At 46.0% G+C, this 18,921-nt stretch overlaps 1 protein-coding gene across 4 annotated transcripts in view; it reads right to left on the minus strand.

The window, feature by feature from the left end:
• The window catches only part of FBF1 (Fas binding factor 1), a 108,510-nt gene that overhangs the window by 36,639 nt on the left and 52,950 nt on the right, over window positions 1–18,921 (minus strand). For all 4 annotated transcript variants that reach the window (XM_077251778.1, XM_077251776.1, XM_077251777.1 and 1 more), the window contains 6 exons: window positions 13,828–14,034; window positions 11,551–11,658; window positions 10,871–11,010; window positions 3,328–3,446; window positions 2,879–3,001; window positions 525–710 (listed from right to left, as the gene is read on the minus strand). In XM_077251778.1, the coding sequence (XP_077107893.1) occupies window positions 525–710; window positions 2,879–3,001; window positions 3,328–3,446; window positions 10,871–11,010; window positions 11,551–11,658; window positions 13,828–14,034 (883 nt within the window). The remainder of the gene's footprint in view (window positions 1–524; window positions 711–2,878; window positions 3,002–3,327; window positions 3,447–10,870; window positions 11,011–11,550; window positions 11,659–13,827; window positions 14,035–18,921) is intronic.

Consider the following 18,921-nt stretch of genomic DNA (forward strand, 5'->3'; position numbering starts at 1 on the left):
TGAAATGATGGGTGGCTCAAACTGCATTCAGATAACTATGGCATTTCCTATTTAAAGCACCACTCCAGCGTTTTTTTGTCAGCGAGGAGTGGTACTATTAATCTAAGGTCCCAGACCATAGTCTTATACTTACCCACTGCCGTCTTCACCTTTTATCGACACTTCTTCAATCCCACGGCATCATCTTGTTACCGCAACTGCTAACTGTCTGGAACTCAGAGGTAACGGTCACAAGCTCTCAATGCAAATCTGTAAGAGCCAGAACGAGACTCTCATAGACTTGTATTGAACAGTGACCTCTGACTCATTCCAGCAAACACTGGAGCGAGCTGGCAGGTCCTAAACAGCTGGAGAATGACAGAAGCAGTGGCCATAAAAGGTGAAGATGGCGGAGGGTAAGTGTAAGACTAGGGGCAGCGTAGATAAAATGCTGGAGTGGTGCGTGAAATAAATAGGGAACCTCTTTTTAGGTCTGCACTCAGTTTGACTCTATAAACATTGATGGCGATCCAAATTGTTCACACCTTAGCCAGGCTGATAATGGCACTCTCTCTCTGGGACTCCGCCATTATTGTCCTGGTGACATCTTTCTCTGCTCGTTCTTTGCTCAATTTCTGCTGGGTGTGATATTCAGACCACTCGGCAGCAAGTTTCTTCCGTTCTTCTTCACATCGAGTCATGACTGACTGATGTTCCCCCAGCAGAGCGCTCTGTCCAAGATTGAAATCAAGAAATACATTTAGGGAAAAGTGAGCTCAACGACATAGTTTATAGTCCAATGGCAACAATGGCGCTCCTGTGTTGTCTATGAGAAAGCCACCGGCTGACAAGTCGGACAATCACTGGGAGAACAATGTGATAGTCATTCCGAAATCAGACATGTGCAATCGACATGTCTCCTGACCATTAGTTGGCTGACACCCCCATATACATTAAACCATCGTCAGAACCCGTTGATAACCAGCGGGATCAGACGACTTTAGTCTAAAATGTATGGGGGTCCTTTGTACGCAGTTAATCACATAGTCTATTGCAAACTGTTTCCCCCGCACAGTAATCGAGAACTTCTAATGAATGGAAAGATTTGTTCATTATTGATTAAAAAAATTGGGCTCAAAATCTGGAATATGGGAAAATCCTAAAGATAATGGATTTCTAGATCATTGAAATTTACAGGGAAAAAACTGTTAACTTTTCTAAAGCGTCTAAAATGAGAAATCAAGCAGCCCTGCGCTTAGACTCAATGGGAAATCTGGTATTATTTTGCGTTCCATGGTAACAGACTACAATGACTGAATATTTACAGTAATAATATTTGTAGTAATATTGCTACACATACAACCCCTGCTGTTTGCAAACCTATTGCATGTATGTTAGTAAGAATTAGGGGACAAATTATGACTGCGGAATCAGACTACAGACCGTTTGTCTGTATTCCGTTACTGGGAGAACATATAGACCTGCGTAGCACATGTGGATTGGGGAAGTCAAATAAAGAAGTTTCAATAACAAATTAAATTAAAGGGAGTCTGTCTCATATAAAAGGCCACCCAAATTAAGGGTATGAAAGGTGACAGTCCCTTGGTATTTTCCTCCCGGCCAGAGGCAGCTCATGTAATCTCCATACAAGGAGATCAGCTGTCACTGATCGATCGTCTGCAGCCTTTTCTATTCTGTTATAGCACATTGGTACGTCATATGATCACTGCAAATAATGTCAAGTGACCACGACCAGAAAGACATAGTGGAGATCGCAAGAGCACTAATCTGTAGTAAGCTGGAGCCATTAAGATTATCTGACATCCCCTTTCAGGGCAGTTTGGTACTTTACATGAATCTCTGCTCATTTAAAGCAATAATAGAATAAAAAAATAAGCATGTCTCAAAATTACCCCAAAACATGTGATCTGGTATATTAGGGCCACGCTCCACATTTAAGTCTTATAGGTACTTTTCTTGTACCATATAAAACAGTAATTGCTCTTTAACGTCGCTGTGTGACAGTTGTGGACATCTGCACTCCTAATGTATATAGCCAGTAGATATATAAGTATACAGATGTGTCAGGCAGGAATGTAAGCAGAACATGGGTGTAATATGCAGAGCACAAATCACCTTTATTACAACCAGTGGAATGCACATAAACATAAGGTTAATGTGCTCAATGGTATTTCCTGCGGAATAATGTCAACACAAAGACCATTAGGTCATTTATGGCTCTGTGGAGAGATTAATAGCAGATAATGTTCACATTTATTGCTGTCTGGATGGACTTACTACCAAAGCTGGTAATAGTCATTTGATTTAGTTGAATTGATAACCTGATGTTTCCAACAAGCTTTGCAGGACCCTAGTCCAGAGGCCACGTCTGTAGTCCACGGTCACCGAACCAGAGCCCTGTGAAACTCCTATTAATATTGACAGGCTGGGATATCACATTGCGCTATGGAAGTCATGCAGTATATTATTAATTGAATAAAGTTATTTAAAAAAATAAAATGTAATGCTATTTGTACTGCCATGTCTGCAAAACTTTCCTCGATCCGTTTTTCAACACAACAAGCCGTATGTTGCTTGTGCTACTGTGAGCGGCCTGTGTGACCTAAATGTTTCACCATGGTCTGCAGCATCTCCAGACTTGTCTCCCATAGAGTGCAACTGGGATGTCATTGGTTGGCAATTACAAAGGGAACTGCCAGCAGTGGATCTTGATGATTTGTGTGCTGCCCAACTGCAAAATCATGCCACTGACAAGTATACCTAAACCCACAAAAAACAAGCTTCCATAAAGCTACATCGACAAAAAAAAGGGATCGGTTATGGTGCCTATCATTACAATGCTATATCATAGGTTATAATCTGAAAAATAAGTTCTTACCTTCGCCCTTTCTAATTCCTCTCTCTCCATACTTATTTGCTGGGTCATGACTCTCTTTTCCTCCTCTAGGGAGCGCTGTAGTGTCTGCACCTTTGCTTGCTCTGCAGACACTCTCCAACGTTCCTGCCATTAAAAAGTGCAGTTAATGACAAATGCAATCACTACTATACAACACTATTCAATTAGACTAGGGCTACATGGAAATTTGTCGTGCAACATTCAGATTGCGGTGCAACATTACATCTAATAATTTCCATTATGCCACAGTGACCAAATGCGTTTCGATTTTCTGTTGCTGGATGCACGCGGTCACTAGTCATAGACCTCAATGTAAGACACGTGACTGCCACTTGCCTGTTATCTCGCTGTTTATTGTTCCATGCTTTATCTGAGAACTGTCATGGCGAGACACAGCTTAAGAGTTTTCTAGAATTAAAAGGGCGCATTACCTGTTCCAGAAGACGGCTCTGCTCATTTAGTCGAGTCTCCATATTAGTTATGATCACCCGCAGATTGTTTCTTTCATCCTCCATATCCGTCTGCTGTCGAGTCAAACGCTCCTGTAGTGCTGATGAGAAAAATTGTGAAATTACACTTGTGGATGTGTGGTTGCAGTCACTCATGGTCTACAGCAGTCATGCACAATGCAAAAAAGGGGTGTAAGGAGGCTAATGGCTGTGTAGTTGATGGAAGGTAAGTGTCACAGAGATGGCTGCTCTCTGTGATGTAATCCGGAGTATTTTCTCTAGGGCACATAAGCACTAGGAGGCTCATTTGTTGCACCGGGACCGGGTTGCGGGTAGCTATGAGAGTTGGGCAGGTCTGGCTAACCACGAACCTCACCTCTGGGTGCGGTTAACAGCCTATATAATGGAGGCTGTCGTTTGACACATGGTCTGTGTGCTGGGAGGGAGAAGGCCTCCTGTGTGTTTGACTCCAGACCGAGCCGGAGTACTGACACTACCCCAGCCTGTGTGCTGACGCTGAGGCCTTCCTGACTGTGTTTCAGAGGGGGAAATTCCCATCAGAGTAGTGGGCAGAGGTACTGGAGCCATACTTGACGGGAGAACCCCAGAAAGCATACTATGATTTAGCTTTGCAGAACGCCAAAGAGTATGGCAAGCTAAAAACTGAAATTCTTGCATGCTTGGGGGTGACAATGACTTTCAGGGCACAGCGAGTTCACCGTTGGGCATATCACTGGGACAAACCACCTCGCTCCTAATTGTTTGACCTATTGCACCTGGTCCAGAAGTGGCTGCAGCCAGAGTCATCTCCGCCTGCGCAGATGGTAGAACGGGTGGTGAAGGAACCGGTTTGTTCACTCCCTGCCGAGGCAAGTACAGACTTTGGTTGTTCAGGGTGATCCCCGAAATGCCAATGAACTGGTTGGACTGGTCGAGAGATACCAGGGGGTAGAAGGTTCCGTGGGAAGGCAGCCCCCTCCATACTGGGGGTCCCAACAGGGGGCAGAGGCCCAAAAGGGGGTGGGACGTCCAAGGTCCAAAGGGGCGGGGAAGGTGGTGCCCAAGGTCCCTACGAGTGATATTGTTTGCTGGAGGTGCCGTGGCTCAGGCCATATAGCCGCTCGTTGTCCCCTGACCCCCAAGCAGTTGGACTGTAGCATAGGACACCATTGTTCATGTTATGCATATCCGGTCTGCAGTTTGAACTCTCCACCCAACGAGGGGCCCAAGCGTGTCCCGTGAAGGTGAAAGGGCGGGAGGTAATGGCACTGTTAGACTCTGGGAGTCTGGTGACCCTTGTGAGGGCCACTTTTCCTCTCAAACTGATGCCGGGGGGAAAAGTCGGTGTTCAGTGCATACATGGTGACGCTAAGGACTACCCTATGGCCAGAGTGGACACTGAAACGGCCCACGGTACTGTGTCCCATGAGGTCGGCGTCATTCGGGATTTGTTGCACCCTATAGGTCGGAACTTTTGTTTATTTTGGGATCTCTGTGGGGGAAGGGTTCTGAGTTCGCTGGCACAAATAGGGAACCAGTGAACCCTAATAAGGTATCACCACACCCAGAGGCAGATGGTTTTCCCTTTTGTGTCCTTGTGGGGGATGAGGAGGAAGTGTCCCCTGTGTCTGACATTCCGGTGTTAGATGTGACCATTGAGAATTTTGGGACTGCCCAACATAGGGATCCAACTCTGAAGGAAGCATTTAATAATGTTACCGTCATAAATGGGGTTGCACATTATGATGAGTGGGGAGTTGTTGTATCAGGTCACGAAAGTGAGGGAGGAGCTGGTGGAACAGTTAATAGTGCCAGGCCCCTATAGACGGAAGGTGTTGGACATGGCCCGTTCACATATCTTGGGGGGACATCGGGGAGTGGAAAAAAAACGCAGGAACAGATCGTGCAGAGGTTCTATTAGCCTGGGTGTCCCGGGAAATATTAAACTATTGCAGGTCCTGCCCCACGTGTCAGTTAACCGCCCCCACCTCTCATTTTCAAAGTCCCCTCGTGCCATTGCCCATTATTGAAGTGGCATTCGAGAGAATTGCATATGGACTTGGTTGGTTCCCTGGTTAAATCTGCTCATGGGCATCAGTATATATTGGTCATACTGGACTATGCCACACTATCCTGAGGCAATTCCCCTGAAAAACTCCTCTGCGAAAAGTATAGCCCGCGAATTGGTCCATGTGTTTTCCCAGACAGGTTTACTGAAGGATAACCTGACCAACCAGGGAAGACCTTTTATGAGTAAGGTGATGAGGGAGTTATGCAAGGTCCTGCAAATCTCCAAGTTGAGGACTTCAGTGTACCATCCTCAAACAGATAGCCTTGTCGAAAGGTTTAACAAAAAAACACTGAAGAGCATGCTGAGGAAAGCCATAGAAAAAGACGGTAGAGACTGGGACTTTTTCTTACTGTATCTGCTGTTCTCCATCCGTGAGGTTCCACAGGCCTCTACAGGGTTCTCGCCCTTTCAACATTTGTATGGCCGACATCCGAGAGGTCTCCTGGATACAGCCAAGGAAACCTGGGAAGCCAAATCACGCCCCACAGAAGTGTAATTGAGCACGTAGCACTGATGCAGCAGAGGATTGCAAAGGTGATTCCCATCATAAAAGAACATCTCCTACAGACACAAGAAGTTCAAGCCAGGGTCTACAACCGGTCAGTCAGAGTGAGGCAGTTCAATCCGGGATACCGAGTTCTTGTGCTAATTCCTACTGTGTAAGTTCTTGGCCTAATAGCAATGGTCTTATGAAGTGGTGTAGAAGCTTGGTGAGGTAAACTATAAGATTCATCAGCCAGGAAGACTGAAACGGTATCAGATTTACCATGTCAAGCTCATCAAGCCATGGCAAGACAGATAGCCAGCTGAAACTCCTTGCTTGCTGGGCAAGTCTGAAGGTGAGGTTGGAGGTGTAACCATAGCGGAGACGCTGTTGAAGGCTCAGAAACAGCAGTGCCGGGAGTTGCTCCAGAGGAACAGGACCTGTTCTCGGAATTACCGGGGTGCACAAGGGTCGTAGAACACGAAGTTCTGACGGAGTCACATGTGCGCGTTAATGTAAAGCCTTATCGGATTCCGGAGGCCCGTCGAGAAGAGATCTCCAAGGAGGTGGAGTGTATGAAACTCGGAGTCATTGAGGAATCCACAAGTGGCCGATCGAGCCAGATTGTCCTGGTCCCAAAGCTTGATGCTGAATGGAGGTTCTGCAATGACTATCAGAAGTTGAATGAGGTCTCCAAGTTCAACGCATATCCCATGTCACGCATCAATGCGCTTATCAAGAGACTTGGGCCCGCAAGGTACATAACCACCTTGGATTTGACAAAGGGTTATTGGCAGATCCCCATGGCACAGGGAGCCAAGGAGAAGACTGCATTTTCTACCCCGGACGGATGCTTCCAGTATGTCCGGAAGTTGTTGGACTCCAGAGGGCCCCGGCAACCTTCCAGAGAGCTATAGATAGAATTCTTGCACCCCATAAGCAATACGCCGCTGCATACCTGGACGATAAACTCAAAGAAGTGTGCCTTAGGGAAAGAAGAAGCCAAGTACCTGGGATATGTAGTGGGTCAAGACGAGATCAAACCCCAAATTAGTAAAGTGGAGGCAATTCAAACATGGCCGAGACCACTGTCCAAGACACAAGTTAGAGCCTTCCTGGGGATTGTGGGATACTACAGGAGGTTCCCATGATGGCCGCGCCCCTGACTAATCTCCTTAAGGGGATGAAATCAGTAATGGTCAAATGGTCTGAAGAGGCAGAGATGGCCTTTCAAGAAATGAAAGGGGCTCTGTGTAAGCAACCGGTTCTGGTGGCCCCTGGCTTAAAGAGACAGTTCTCACTCTTTACTGAAACCTGTCTGACCTGGAGAGGCAAGCGGAGCGAAGGGAACTACTTCCATTGCTGCCACGATTTCCCCCCGAATCTTCATAGCAAATTGGATGGAATGAGGGGCGCGGTCCAAGAACATCCTCAAAAAGGATATCTGTTGGGCTGGAAATGGGGAAGACTTAAGTTTAGCGGCCAGCCCAGGCGAGAAAGGGTATCGCAAATGATACAGACAGACTCAGCGCAGTACTGGAAGGACGGTCCCTTAACTAGAAAGTAGTCTAGATAGGGCAGGATGACCATTTCCCAAGAGTGTAAGATGGACACGACGGACATCATGGCAATGGAGAATACTCAGGGAGCGGAAGCAAAACCTAAAGACAATTCCATGAACTGTAATGCTGTTAATGAATGTTGCAGCACAGTAAATTCGCAGTAAACTCCGAATGACAATGGATGCCAATAACTCCACCATTTCCCATTGAGGTAGTGACCGAACGGAAAGACTCCATCCGAAAACGGCAGGCCTTGAAAAACTTTTCCTGTCCTTTTAATAGGAACCTAGATCCCAGAGACCTAGATTGTCTAGGACAACCCGTCCACTGCTGGTTGGGTCTATAGGACACTTTTGACCCTAGTTCCTGGGTGGGGAACGTAACCGACCACTCTGGTAAGAGGGTGATGTCAGCGGCTTTTTGGATGCAGAGTCCGCTTTCCATTCTCTGAGTCAGAATGCCCTTCTGAATGTAATGGCATTTGTTGCTGAAAGCGCCGCGCAACTACCCCCGTACAAAAGATGCGTGGACGACAGTCTCCAGCTCGAGAGATTTGATTGGCCAGCTGTACTGCCTCCGCTGAATCGAAGTAGTTAAGGTCTCCGATCAGGAGCCCATTACTTTAGCAACCCATGAAGTGTAGAGAGGTTACCCGGAGAAAACTGAAGGGCGGTAGAATGTGCAGCTGTATCCAGCAGGCCAGGATAAATTATCTCTTGCTGTCACTGCTGTCTTTTGGGTAGGGTTAAAGTGATGAACCCTCAATCCACCAAACCCTTAACAGGGAAGTGTAGAGGAACTGTCCGCCTCCCTGCATCATTCGCTAAGCAGTGGTGATGCAGTGGGGGTGGCTCGGACGCCAAAAGGAGTGCCTCTGTACATCCACCGAGTACAGGCCATCAGGTGGACAGGACTAGCCGTCTGGCACTAGGATTGGCTGCAGAAGAGGACACATGGAGGCGACACTCCCTGTGCTCATCTGTTGACGGTGTGAGGAGATCAGTGCCCTTTAAGGGACCCGTCGCCTCCAAAAAACAGTCCAGGCATGGCATCCTACGTCGCAGGAGAGGATATATGGGGGTGCCACTACATGTGCTTGAATGTTGATGGTGTGGGGAGATCGGTGCCCGTTAAGGGACCCGTTGCCTCTGAAAATCAGCCCAGGCATTGCATCCTATGTAGTGCATCGCTTATCCAGACACTACCTGTCAGGGTTACTGGAAAATGTTCTATGAGAGAATTTAGTCCTTTGAAGGACAGCATGATCCGGAGCAGAACCGGAGTTCTCGTCAACCTACAGAGTGTTGGTGAAGGCGTCAATAAGTAAATCCTGTTTGCTAGAGCGAGGAGCAGTGCTCGCAGATGCCAAGGCACTTGATAGTTCAGTAGCCATACTACATGTCCGTTTTCTAGATGCCTGCACGTATCTAGAATGCATGCGGCCCCTGCTAGCCGACGGCCCCCTGGTAGGAGAGGATCCATCTACCTCAGTGATGGGATCACGATCCATGGAGGGATCCAATCGCTTTGGAGAATCCATTGACATTGGTGAAATAAAAGAAGACTGTAAAAGTCTTATTAGAGTTGTTTTAAGGCTGTGGACTGAGGCCTAAAGTACGCTTCCATGAGCCGTTTTACAAGGTTTACAGAAAATGGTAGAAGACGATACTGCCGGGGAGGGATTGGGAGTGGGGGTGGGTTTCTTGCGTCTCTTAGCCTGAGCAGATAATGTCCCAGATCCTGTCCTGTGGTCCAAGCCTGGATTGGTTCCTGATACAGATTAGCACTGGTTTCAGCCCTCAAAGACAGGATCCTTCCACAAGGCTGCTTCCAGATGCACGTGTCCGGAAGCGGAATGAGGGGGGTAGGAAGATGGCCCCCGAGAACACAACGGCCGCTTCTTATTCTGCACGAGAAGCGGCAGGATCGTGTGAGGGTCCAACGGAACGAGTCATCGCATGGATGGCGCCTCCGGGTTGCGGCCTAGCGCAGGCCACAAGCCGGGGACTAAATTACCAGCACCCGACCGGAATAAAGGGCCGTGATGGCTGTAGGGTCCCACTGTCCGCGCCGGGGAGAGAATGCCCGGCCGGAAAAAAGATCCCGAGGATCGCGCTGCAGGAGCCCCCCGGGATCCCAAACTTACCGCCGGAGCTGGAGGGAAGGCAGAACCGGCACTCTGCTTGCAGCTGCAGGAACCCTCCATCCACCATCCTCTTTTAGAGGGGAAGTAGAGAGGGACCGTCCAGCTCCTTGCAGCACCGCTGTTCAATCAGTGGTGGTGCAGCGGGAACAGCACGGACGCCAATAGGGGCCTCTGTGTATCCTAAGGATTCACTTCCCTAGGATTTCACAGGGCTGTGTCTGGCTGCAGCCTGGCTCAGAAGGGGGTACATGGAAGTGACACTCCATGGTCCCGTCTGTTGCTGGTGCGGGGAGATCGGCGCCCTGAAGGGAACCGTCGCCCCTAAAATAGCTCAGGCCTGGCATCCCACGTCACAGGAGAAGATTCGGGGAGGCAACACTCGCCGTGCTCGCCTGTTGTTGGTTGGGGGAGATCGGCCCCTTGAAAGGGTCCGCCGCCCCAGTCTTCCTCGTGAAAAGGGTTTAAAAAGATTCAAAAAATAGAAAAATAAGAATAAAATAAATAAGTATGGTCTGAATAGGAGACCCCAGTGTGCCTCCTAGGGACACTAAGCATGAACTGGTTCTGTCTAGAGCCAGTTGTAGGTGTATACTGCAGAGGAGGAGCTAACTTTCATGGTATCACTTAGCGTCAGCCTCCTAGTGTCAGCAACATACACCCACGGTCCTGTGTCCCCCAATGTGGCGAAGGAGAAATCACAGTTTTTTTTGTCTGCTGCAGATCTACCAGTTTTCTGAATACTGCGCTCTGTATAACCCTGCCCACACTACTGATTGTCATTTTTCTGCCTATGCACAGGATACAGGTTGTGCGAGCAGGGTTATACAGAGCTCATGATTATGGAGGTCTATAAGATATCAGGTTTACTAGTCTTCTAGTGATAATCTCCTTGTGATAAAACAGTGATCAAAACTACAGAAAGAAGCCCAGTAAGTCACACATCGCTGGAATCAGTGTCTCTGTCTCTACATTATGCTGCTTAAAGATGAGGAGTCAAAGATCTAGTGACAGATATTATTTGAAATAGGTCTATATACAGAGCATATGTACAGGGCAGAGCAGGCAGTTGTTCTCTCACAGTAACTGTGTATTGTAGCCAGAGTAGCGGACTAAGAATAATGGGACCCATAGTGACAACCACAGATCCGTGAGGTTACAATGTATAAAGTATACTACAAAAATGTATAAAACTATTGTGCAACATCTTTAACATGGCCACATGATAAAATCTAGTTTACAAGCTACCCAGTCTGTTGGCATACCTCTTAACTGGCCCTCTCTCTGACGTGCTCCAAGTTCCAACTCCTGGGATGTGTTTATTTGGGTGCTCTGCACTCTCACGGACAGATCGCTCAGCTTATGAGAGAACGATTCCATTTGCTCTATGATTCCATTTAATGACCTAGTTAAATAACCAAAGAAATAAATAACCCAAATGCAAAAGTATTAAAAGTAAGATCACAAAGATAAGTCATATTTGATAAGACAGTTTGTATGTATTTATAGGGGTGTATAGACTTTTCTCATCTTCTAAGATAAGTATTAAAAGTGAAGTAAAATTTTGAATCTCAGTATCTTTGCAGTAGTATGTAAAAGAGTAATTGTGTACAGAAGAATATTGTACAGCAATCAACTGAGTATAAGGGCTATCTTTCTTTGTATTACTTAGTGTCAGCCTCCTGGTGGCAGCAGCATACACCCACGGTCTGTGTCCCCCAATGAGGCGAAGGAGAAAAAGGATTGAACATGCTAAATCAACATGCCCCATCCTTTGTCATGTGTCTAGGCAGCGTGCACACTCACCAGGCAATTGTTCATATGACAGCAATGTTACATGTATGGTCAACTCCAATGTTGGACACATTTCTCTAGACATATACATCTAAAAACTGCATAAAAATAATCAGTATTACCAGTGGGTCATGCAGGAGAAAAGACAAACCTCGTGTGTGAATTTGCACTGGTTACTGCATCTATTTCCTGATCTTTCAGGCGTTTGAGCCGCTGCAGCTGGTCTTCATGGTCTTTGCACATTTCCTGGACAGAAACTCTGAAGGGTGGGGAATACATACAGATGTATAAAACACTTATTTTCAAAACATGAAATAATTAGTTTACTAAAATGGGAGCTGTATTTTCAACAAACTTTGCAAAAATCAATAGCAAATGCAGAAGTAAGAAACTTTGTAATATATTTTATCAGAGAATTCTTCCTTCAACACTTATTGGCCACTTCTTCCTGTACCAGACTTCTGAATTTGCCATACACACAGGAAAAAAAAAAAAAACCCACACATCTCAAATCCATCTTGCCCAAGACCAGATGGACTGGCAGCAGCTCACTGTGTTGTCATGTGACAAGGTCCACTATACTCTATGGAGAGTGGAGGGTGAATGGGAGTAAGGAGCAGGCAGAGGGAGACACAGGAAGATCCTGCTTAACTTTCTAACGCCTCTTGTAAATTCACCCAAAGTCGGTAGCCAACAGTCTGTAAATCAGACATTGCTTTTGAATTGTTCAACATAAAAAAAAAAAAATAATTAAAATGGCCTGGACAGAAATGATGATGCAGCTAACTTATCTTTTTGTTGTACAAACTTTTGAGGCAATCAAATGACTTCTGTAACTCTCAATGAGACTTCTGAATATGTCCACAAGTACTGTATTTTGCTCCTCATGTCTCAGGTGTGAAGGGTGCCTTCTCCAGACTTCATATTTCAGCTGTTTTCACAGATGTTCAATAGGATTTAGATCCTCAGGTCAGGGTTCACAGAAGTCACTTCAGAATAGTCCAATGTTTATTCGTAGTCATTCTCTGATGTTTTTAGCTGTGTGTTTTGGGTCATTATGCTACTGGAAAACCCATAACCTGTGACTCAGACAAAGCTGTCACTGGGCAGCACATTTTGCTCCAGAATGCATTGATAATGTTGAGATTTCATTGTACCCAGCACAGATCCAAGATACTGCCAGATGCAGCAAAGCAGCTCCAAAACATAACCAAGCCTCCTCTATGTTTCACTTTAGGTGCAATGTTCTTTAAATGCTTCATTTTTGCATCTGTGAACATAGAGCTGAAGTAACTTGCCGAAAAGCTACAGTTTTGTCTTCTCTTTTCAAAGGATATTCTCTCAGAAGCTTTGTGGCTTGTCAATATTCATTTTGCCAAATTCCAGTCTCCGTTTTTATGATTTGCTTTCAGTGATATCCTCTCCGTCATCTTCCATGAAGTCCACTTTGGCCCAGACAGCAGCGGATGATGCAATCTGACACTGATGTACCTTGACCTTGGAGTTCACCTCAAATCTCCTTAGAAGTTGTAATCATTACTCTGTCTGACCAACCTACACCTTCAAAACATCAACAAAGCATCGATTTTTCAAGGTACACTTTCAAAAAGTCAGAGACTTTGTGGGATAATAGGTGTATAAGTAACCGAGCATACCAAACAGGTGAAAATGATCATCGTTTTCATAAGTGGGTTGAAACACAGTCATTAACTGAAACAAACAGCTGTGTGTGGACTAGTCAAAATGCTGCTACAAAGGTGAAGTTATGAAAAACTATTTTATGTCACGGGTCATACATCATCGCAAGACTATGCAAAGCGCCAAGACACAAGGTAGTTGTGTCACATCATTACTGCTACATTGTAAATGATGTATTGGACTAGAGCAGTGGGGTAAGTAATCAGTGACAGCTGTGCTTCTTCACATGCTGTTGCCATTTTTTTTTTAACTACTGGAAAACCTTTTTAATTGTTGGGTCTTTGTGATTCACAGTAATTTTGGGGACATATGGGGGGGGTTGGGTTTTGTTTATGGGTGTTGCAAATGTCGATAAAAATTTTGGACATCTGTGAATTTTGGTCCACTTGTACTGAATAAATTGTTCAGTAGGTTGGCAAACCATAGCTTAGGACTGCCATGCAATTTCCTAGATGCTGCTGGTTATATCAGCATGCTATCAAAGGGAATAAAGAGCAGGAATCCATTTCTCTGCATGGGAAATATCATACCAGCTAGTCCACTCCCACCAGCTCAGAGTAAATTGCAAATTAAGAGATAGAGCCTGCAGAGATGAAAACTAGTGGAAATTCAGGAAACAAGACATATAATGAATGGCCAGAGACAGTGTTACATCGCATGTACACACAGGTCAGCTTATTGTGAAAAGTTACTTGAAAATATGGTTACCCTTTAACTTTTTCTTCCTCACCTCTGAAGTTCTCTTATTCTTTCTATTTCCATATCTTTTTCTTGTTGAAACTCTGTCAGTTTCTTTTGATACTGAGCATGAAAATCTGCCTTCTCCTGCTCTGCACCCTTGCAGTGAGAGATGTACTGCGCAGAGAGCTCTTGGTTCTCCTGTCGTAGACGCTCCTCTCTCTGACGGGAAGAATCTTCTAGTAACTTCAAACGAGTTCTAGAAAAATAATTTTTAGCTATCCAGTGCCAACATATTCTGCAGCATCTTACAAATCAAAGGGTTCATGAACAAACAATATCAGACATTACAGAACACTTAAAACAACAATTCAATCAAGAAGAGTGAGGGTCCGGCTCACAAAAGTGTACAATCCATAATGAATTAGGAGTGGCACAAAGGATAAAAAAGTTCTTATACTGTATGGTTTGGCCATCTGCTATAATAAATAAGGGTATTCATATACTGTAAAGCTGCAGGAGCTGCCACCATCCAGTATCTGTGTAAGTGTAGAAATGAAATGCTGCTGAGTGCATGGAGTACATATGAAACTGATGAACATAAGGACCTGATTCTGAGGACAAATGTAGAAAAATAGAAGCTGAAAAAAAGATAGATCAATGAAGTGTTGTGATAGGCCTTCTTAAAAAGTGTGTTTTGGGGCATGCATGAAACTATGGACACTGGGAACTAATCTGATTTTCTGAAGTAATGCATTACAGTGAGTCTTACTGTAGATCATTAACAGAATGTGGAATACAGAGATGAGGAAAAAGATGTAGGGTGATACAGAACTATGGAGAGCTTTGTGGGCGAGAAATACAAGTTTATATTCTATTTTTTTAACAGATAGGCAACCAGTGCAATAACTGGTACAGGAAGGAGGCATTAGTGTAATCTGCTGAATTTAATATGTATTAGGAAGGGGAAAAATTAGTGACGGGAACACCAAGTAGTAGTAGTCAAGATAAGAATGAAGACTTAAGCTTTCAGATGATAAGAAAATGAATATTTTGGGTACTCACTGTTAAATCTCTTCCTTCATTGGGGGACACAATATGCAAAAAAAACATAGCTCCTCCCCAACAGTGTGCACCACCAACTGGCACGAAGTTAATCAGTAAGGCTACGTTCACACTTTGCGGGTTTTGCCGCGGAACCGCAGCGGATTTGACACTGCGGATCCGCAGCAGTTTTCCATGCAGGGTACAGTACAATGTTACCCTATGGCAAACAAAACCCGCTGTGCCCACGCTGCGGATTTCCGTGGAAAAAGCCGCGCGGCTTTTCTGCGGAAAAAAAGAAGGAGCATGTCACTTCTTGGTGCAGAATCGCAGCGATTCTGCACCCATAGAAATGCATTGATCCGCTCACTTTCCGCATGGGGCTGTGCCCACGTTGCGGGAAGTTAAGCGGATAATGTGCAGATGGTACCCGGGGTGGAGGAGAGGAGACTCTCCTCCAGGCCCTGGGAACCATATTTTGGTGTAAAAAAAAAGAATTAAAATAAAGAATGATGCTATACTCACCTCTCAGCGCTGCCCGCGGCGTCCGGTCTCAGTTGCTGTGCGAGCAGGACCTGTGGTGACGTCGCGGCCACATGACCGTGACGTCACGAAGGTCCTTGTCGGCACAGCCGCCTGCAGCACCGAGGAGATCCGGACATCGGAGGGTGAGTATAACCAATTTTTATTATTTTTTACATTACTATTGATGCTGCATATTGCTGCATATGCAGCATCAATAGTATAGGCGGAAACCCGCAGCGGAAACCGCGGAACAAACCGCGATAAATCTGCAGGGATAACCGCAGCGGTTTTGCCCTGCAGATTTATCAATTCCGCTGCGGGATTAACCCGCAGAGCAGGCCGCAAAGTGTGAACGTGGCCTTAGTGAGAAATCAGTAGGAGAAGCAACTTAAAGGAAAACATAGCTGAAAACAACATAGCAGAGCCAACACAACTTTATACAAAAGCGGGTGAGTTGGACCTTCCTACCAATGTTGACATCCGACGACGCGCAGGTGTGAACCCTGTAGAACTTTGCGAAGAAATGAATGGAAGATCATTAGCATCTTTGCAAATCTGCAAAGCCAATGCCTGGTGACAGCTGGCCCTATAGGCCCCTGCTTCCCTAGCGGACGCATTCTGTCCTTATCCAATAGGTTTCCAGAATGGCAGAATGGATCCCGTGGGCAATGGTAGATCTGGAAGCAGCGATCTGGAATTATGAACACAGAGTCTACCCATCTGAAGGGTGCCGTCCTGGAGAGGTAGAGACTTAGAACTCTTACCAGGTTCAGTTTGTTTAGTGACAATTTCAGAGGATAAGAGGGAGACCGGTAAAACAAAGGAAGTATGATGTCTTCATTGAGGTGAAACGAGGAAACCACCTTAGGAAAAAAGGATGGGATAGGACGCAAGACCACCTTGTCCTGGTGGAACACCAGGTAGGGGGGATCAGCAAGAAAGAGCCGCAAGTTCCGACGCTCGTCTGATAGCAGTGATGGCTACCATGAAAGCAATTTTACCGGAAAGGAAGGAGAGAGAATTTCTAGTAGTGGTTCGAATGGGGGCTCTTGAAGGATGTCCAGAACTAAGTTGAGGTCCCAAGGCTCTACCGGAGGGGGGCTAGTAAGGGTGAACAGAGTGTGCGACTCCCCGAACGAAAATCCAGATCGGAGTATGAGAATACAGATTCTTCTGAAACAGAATGGAGAGAGCAGAAATCTGACCATTAAGGGACCTGAGGGACAGGTCAAGATTCAAGGCCCGATTACAAAAAAGCCAAAAGAGATGGCAGAGCAAAAACCATAGAAGTGGCTTGGTTGGCTTCAAACAAGCAGAAGAAGGCCTTTCATGTACGGTGGTAAATGAGAAATGAAGAATACTTTCTTGCCCTGATCATGGTCTGGATAACCTGATAGGAAAAACCAGCAGACTTCATGCCGTTAAATTAAAAGACTACAAATTCTGGTGACATAGAGGGTCCTGCGAGAGGAAATCTGGAGATTACTTCTGTGTACCAAGATCTTCTGGGCCAGTCTGGAGCCACGAGTATGACAAGCACTCCTTCTGTCTTGATCTTCTTGACAACCCTGGTAATCAGCGGCAGAGGAGAAAACAGGTATTGGAGGGAGAACTGAGACCAAGAGATCGCCAGCGCATTGTCGGTGGCCGCTAGTGGGGTTCTCGAGATCTGGATACAAACTGGGGAACCTTGTGGTTAAGTCTGGAGGCCATTAGATCGTCATCAGGTGTTTCCCATCTAAGGCAGATCTTGTAAAAAAAAAAGACGGGTTCAGGGACAGATTGAATGCGGCAAGGTCCAAAGTCAGCAGCCCAGGTGTCCACTCCCAGGATGTTTACCACTGGGATTGCTGGTATGATTCATTCGGCCCATGACAGGGTCTGAGCCACCTCTGACATCACTACTCAACTTTGAGTTCCTGCTTGGTGGCTGATATATGCCATCGCTGTGGCATTGTCGGATTGGACTCATATCAGGTGGCCAGAAAGAAGGTTCTGTCAGTGAAGAAGAGCTAGAAGCATTGCTCTGATTTCCAGAATGTTAGTCGGAAGGGATGATACCTGAGCGTTCGATCGGCCCTGGACTGACAGGTTTTGAAAAAATTCTCCCCATGCATACTGGCATCCGTTGTTACAACCTTCCAAAGCATTGGCAGACAGGATCTTCTGCAACGGATGAGGGGATTTGTTGACCTGGGAAGGAAGTGTGACACGCTGGTCCAGAGAGCGAGTGGACTTGTCCCATCTTAATAAGAGAAAGAGCTGAAGAGGGCATGTTTGGAATTAAGTGAATAAAACTGCTGAGATAGTGAATCCCGTGTAGCAGGGCTGAGTACTTTTGTTCTGGCAGAGAAACACTTGCCAGCCCAGTGTTGATCAGCATTCCCAGGAAAACTACGGGTTGGGCGGGGATCAGAGACGATGTCGAGCTTTCGATGATCAAGCCTTAATGAGAACGGTTGTCCAGAGTGACCTGCAGACTCTTGTGACATGCTGAGGGGGCTAGAACATTGATCAGAATGTCGTCCAAGTAATTAAAAACAAGAATGCCTCTGCTTCAAAGAATGGCCATGACAGTCACCATTATCTTTTTTGGAGGACCCGACAGAATATCCACATGTTGGAGCAAAGGGCCAAACCCGCCACCTCGAAGGCTGCTTTGGCAAGAGCCTCGGTGTGCCTGTCAGAGGGATCCTTCAGAGGGATGATGGTGGTAGTGGAGAGCTGGGAGAGACTCTTCTCATTTCTGTATCAGGTCAGATACAAATGGATACAAGAATTCCATGCGTTTTCTTCTCTGAAAACACTTTTCTTGGTGCTCCCATTCCCTGGAAAAAAAATCTGTCAAATTCTTTGTGATTGGCAAAAGCCCGTGGGAGGCTCTTTGTCATCCTTAAGGATATGTTTGCTCAGAGGGTAAGGTCTCCACATCCTGTACATTAAGGGTATGATTAACAGCCAGAATCAGTCTATTCACCATGTCCCATAGTTTTGAAATTTGTTCAGAGTCCAGATCAGAATCTGACTTAGAATAGGGATCTGACTTCTGAGTCGCCGGAGTAATGGAGGAGGGAGAGTAAGAGAGGGATGCTATCGTGGAAGACGTTGAAGGCGATAGAGGACTGGATGATGAACTAGTGCAGGCACACTTTTTTGAACTTCTTCATGATCTACCATGGTGGTTTTGGGAAACAGGAGGGTCCAGAATGCCCATGTAAGTGGACGGGACCCCTTGGCGGTAGCAGGATCTGACAGTCATTTTATGACCGAGACCAAGGTCTTGGACACCTTGGTTAGGTCGGCGACTGATTGAGAGAGAGCTGCAGCACACTCGGGAAGAGAAGATGAGCTCTCATTGTGTGCAGTGGGAGAATAGCATGGTGGGGAGACTGCAATCTAGGCAGAGGGATGATGTCTGACCAGAGGGAACTTCCTCTTACAGAAAAAAACATGCAGAGTGTAGAACAATAGCTGGAGCATGGGAGTGACACTCCCTGGGGTTAGGTTACGTTCACACTTGCGTGTCGGGGCTTTGAGAACGGCTGCGTACTTCCTCCCTGAAGCTCCGCCCACTTCC

Source organism: Ranitomeya variabilis, chromosome 4, assembly GCF_051348905.1.
Source record: "Ranitomeya variabilis isolate aRanVar5 chromosome 4, aRanVar5.hap1, whole genome shotgun sequence".
Lineage (NCBI taxonomy): Eukaryota > Metazoa > Chordata > Amphibia > Anura > Dendrobatidae > Ranitomeya > Ranitomeya variabilis.